General features: G+C 53.3%; 1 protein-coding gene across 1 annotated transcript; it reads right to left on the bottom strand.

The window, feature by feature from the left end:
• Positions 1-204: 204 nt before the first annotated feature.
• Positions 205-2,877, bottom strand: LOC136494906 (beta-fructofuranosidase, insoluble isoenzyme 3-like). The gene is made up of 6 exons (XM_066491079.1): positions 2,590-2,877; positions 2,440-2,448; positions 1,470-2,356; positions 1,231-1,389; positions 777-1,121; positions 205-645 (listed from the first exon to the last, which is right to left on the bottom strand). Exons 1-6 carry the CDS (start codon positions 2,774-2,776, stop codon positions 454-456), a joined length of 1,779 nt encoding a protein of 592 aa, XP_066347176.1. The 5' UTR covers positions 2,777-2,877; the 3' UTR covers positions 205-453.
• Positions 2,878-3,541: the final 664 nt, after the last annotated feature.

The following is a 3,541-nucleotide window of genomic DNA, read 5'->3' as shown; positions in this document are numbered from 1 at the left end:
AACATAAACCTGATCCATATGACTAGCATGCAGCCACATATTTGTGAGGATCTTGACTAACAGAAGTTATGGATCCTACGAGATATACATCGACTATGCATAGTCTTGACTAGCTAGCTTGCGGCTGCACCTTTGTTACACTCTATCGAACAGTCATAACTAACTGCTCTTTAAGGAAAACGAGAAACATACACTACTGAAACAAGCCATAACTGCCCCACACACTAAACTTTTTATTCATTCCTGATCAGCAAAACTTTGATACATCGAGTGCTGCAACTCGTTGCAATGAAATGGAGAGAACATACAATCTGATGAGGTGCGACGTGACCGTTTCTCTAACAAAACCAGACCATTTCCCTAAAGCTCTGATGATCGATCATGCATATTCTTCATACCGTTCAGTAACACTACGCCTATAGCTAGTCCCTGGAGCGCTCGTCACGTCGCGTGCTACTGCGCCGGCGCGTTCATCTTCGGGGTCTTCATCTCCCAGGCTTCCAGCTTCGTGACCTTGACGTCCACCTCGCCGTGGTTGAAGACAAAGAGGTGCGCGTTGTCGCCCAGGGCCTTCTTCGGGTACACCCTCGTCAGGATGCACGTCCTGCCGCCGGCCCCGAAGCTCTCCACCACGGAGTGGTCGATCTGCATGCCATTGCCATGCATGCGTTCATCATCAACGTCGTTCTATGGTACGGGGTTGCCAACATACAGTAGTATATATATGATGAGAGCATGCATGAACGTGTACTAGCTAGCTACTAGAACATATATACCAGTGTCCTCAGTGCGATCGCCTTGGTTTTGGCGATGTCGACGTTGACGAAGCTGGCGAAGGTGGGCCTGTAGACCTGCGCCTCGAACGTGGAGTTTGTAGGGTCGTTGCACATGAGGACGACGAGCCTGCTGCCGTTGCTGTTGGTCCTGAACACCCTGAAGAAGACGGCCGTCCTCTCGGTGAGGTCGCCGGCGGCCAGCACCCACAGCCCGAACGGCCCCACCTCGCCCGTCTCCCGGGCGCCTCGCTTCTTGCACAGCGCTTGCGGGTCCGTCAGCCACTTGGGGTTGAACTGCTCCGCCTTGCTCAGGTCGTCGATCGCGAACGACACCTCCACGTCCGACTGAAATGCATGCATCATCCATCATCAATCAAGCAGAGGCAGGCAGGCATGACAGACAAATGGACGATGGACGATGCAGCGGCGGCGGCGCATGCATGCACGATCCTACCTGCACGGACTTGAAGCCGGTGACCTCGAAGTACTGCCCGCCCTTGACGACCTTGTCACTGACGTTCACGTGCTTCGCGCGCAGCGCCTTGACCTCCTCCACCGGCCACTGGATCAGCTGCTTCCCGCGCGGTGACAGCCACAGCTTCCTCGGTATCGCCTGCGTTTTCGGTGCCGTCGGTTATACGTATCAATCAGTGGCGGTTATTGACACGTACGTACGTCGGTTACATTACATACCTGAATGCCGGCCCAGCCCTTTCTGCGGTCATCGGGGACGGTGTCCGATTCGTTGGCCCAGCCCCACAGGATGCGGCGGCGCTTCACCGGATCGTAGAACGACTTGGACGCGTAGAAGTCGCCGTAGTCGTACCGGAGGCCGTAGTCATTGTCGCGGAAGCCGGCGTCGGGAGTGTACTGGTCCGTGGCGTGGTCGTACGTGCCCACCGTGTAGTACTCGTACCTTGTCAGGTCCAGGCTCACCTTGAGCACGTACTTGACCTCCTCGGCCAGGGCCCTGTCGTGCAGCTCGGCGGTGTCCACGCCGCGCCGGTGGTGGCGGCGGCTGCCGCCGTGCACCGCCACGGGGAAGAAGTCCGGGCACTCCCACATCCCCGTGAGGCCGGAGTGGAGCGGGTGGTGCGCCTTCACCCAGCGCTTGAAGTCCCGGCTCCGGTACAGCACGGCCAGGCCCTTGTCGTCCACCTTGCTGCCCACCAGCAGGCGCCAGTGCCGGTCGGGCCCGTACCAGGCGGTGGTCGGGTCGCGGAAGGCGCTGGCGTTGATGCCGTTGTCGGGGGCGATGATGGGGTTGTAGTCGGGCTTCACCCACTCGCGGAGGAACGGGTCGGAGAGGTTCTTGGGGTACGCCACGTTCTGCACCTGGTGCTCGTCGGGGTCGATGCCCGTGTACATCACCACCGGCACGCCGCTGGGCAGCACGGTGGCGGAGCCTGACCAGCAGCCCTTGATGTCGAACTTCTTGGACGGGTAGATCCCCGGGTCCAACGCCGTCCAGTCGATCAGGTCGGTTGAGACCGAGTGCGCCCACACGATGTTGCCCCACACCGCGCCCTTGGGGTTGTACTGGTAGAACAGATGGTACAACCCTTTGTAGTACATTGGTCCTGCATTGATACACTTGTTAACTAATTTATTTAGCCGTGAATTGAATACGAGGAGGGGTCCATGAATGTACACGTCTACGTACCATTTGGATCTAGATTTATGTACGCCATGATGACGAGAAGGCAAGATAAAAAAAAACAAAGACACAGATCAGTGACATTAGATTTCATAATCAACAATTGATATGCAAAAGCTCAGGAAAACAAATGATCATATACACACATGTACGTACCGTTGATCCAGTGCTTAGGAGGCTGGAAGTGGTACCCGGTGCGCGACGTCTCATCAACCTTCTCCGCCTCCAACGACTGGAGCTCCGGATACACGGCGTGCGACGCCCGCACCATCGCAGTGCCCGTGCAGTGCAGCAGAACCGCCACAAGCAACAGCGCCGCCGCCATGTCCGCCGCCGTCCCCATTTCTACGGCAAGCAGGTGACTAATTCACTACGATCGATATAACTGCTAGTTGAATTAGGACTTCCAGACTCTGCACTTAATCTCTCTTGTCCGTATAATAATGTGGAGCACAGGAGAAGAGAACAAGTGAGCTACTATTTGTAGGGAGACCGGCCGGACACACGGTTAGGAGTTTAGTTGGGCATGCAAACAAACCTTAGTACGACACAGTCACAACCAATCGCCATTGAGAACAAACTGGATAAGAGAGCAAGAGAGAGAATAGGTCCACGTGGATGGGATCGTAACCAAGTCAAAAGGTAAATGGATAGCATCTGAACTCCATCTAATAAGTGGAACTAATTCATATATCAGCATCTCGGTTAATCACCAATAAATGTGATGCCTTCCGCCCATAATAACAACACATGCATGAATCTAGTGACGCATAAAAATCGGTACTTTCGTACAATCATACTAGTCCCGTGATAAAGTGCAACCGCAACCATTGTGTATCACATAGTCCAGTGATAAAAAGGAGCACGGTGCCACGGTCCATATGTATGACGCACAATCAATTCTACTAAAGAAGTAAAGAACTACATGGACCATCTATTTTTTTAATAAAAAAACTGACACACCAATTGTGACGAAGGCCAGAGATCTCTAATTTTGAACATTCCCTCTATATTTATCACATTATTTAACCACTAAAAGAAGCCTCCACGTTAATTCTCAAGTATAAATTACTCTCTCTGTCTAAAGTTAATAAACATACTTTGATAA

The sequence above is a fragment of the Miscanthus floridulus genome, chromosome 11, assembly GCF_019320115.1.
Source record: "Miscanthus floridulus cultivar M001 chromosome 11, ASM1932011v1, whole genome shotgun sequence".
NCBI lineage: Eukaryota > Viridiplantae > Streptophyta > Magnoliopsida > Poales > Poaceae > Miscanthus > Miscanthus floridulus.
Note: the sequence above shows the minus strand (reverse complement) of the source record. Positions and strands in the feature narration are given on the sequence as shown.

Excerpts from the sequence above, each read along its gene's own strand:
- LOC136494906 (XM_066491079.1), bottom strand. The coding sequence starts at position 2,776 with ATGGGGACGGCGGCGGACATGGCGGCGGCGCTGTTGCTTGTGGCGGTT. Across the intron at positions 1,122-1,230 it reads CCGGCTTCAAGTCCGTGCAG|TCGGACGTGGAGGTGTCGTT; the intron begins GTAGGATCGTGC and ends CATGCATTTCAG. Across the intron at positions 646-776 it reads CGATCGCACTGAGGACACTG|ATCGACCACTCCGTGGTGGA; the intron begins GTATATATGTTC and ends AATGGCATGCAG.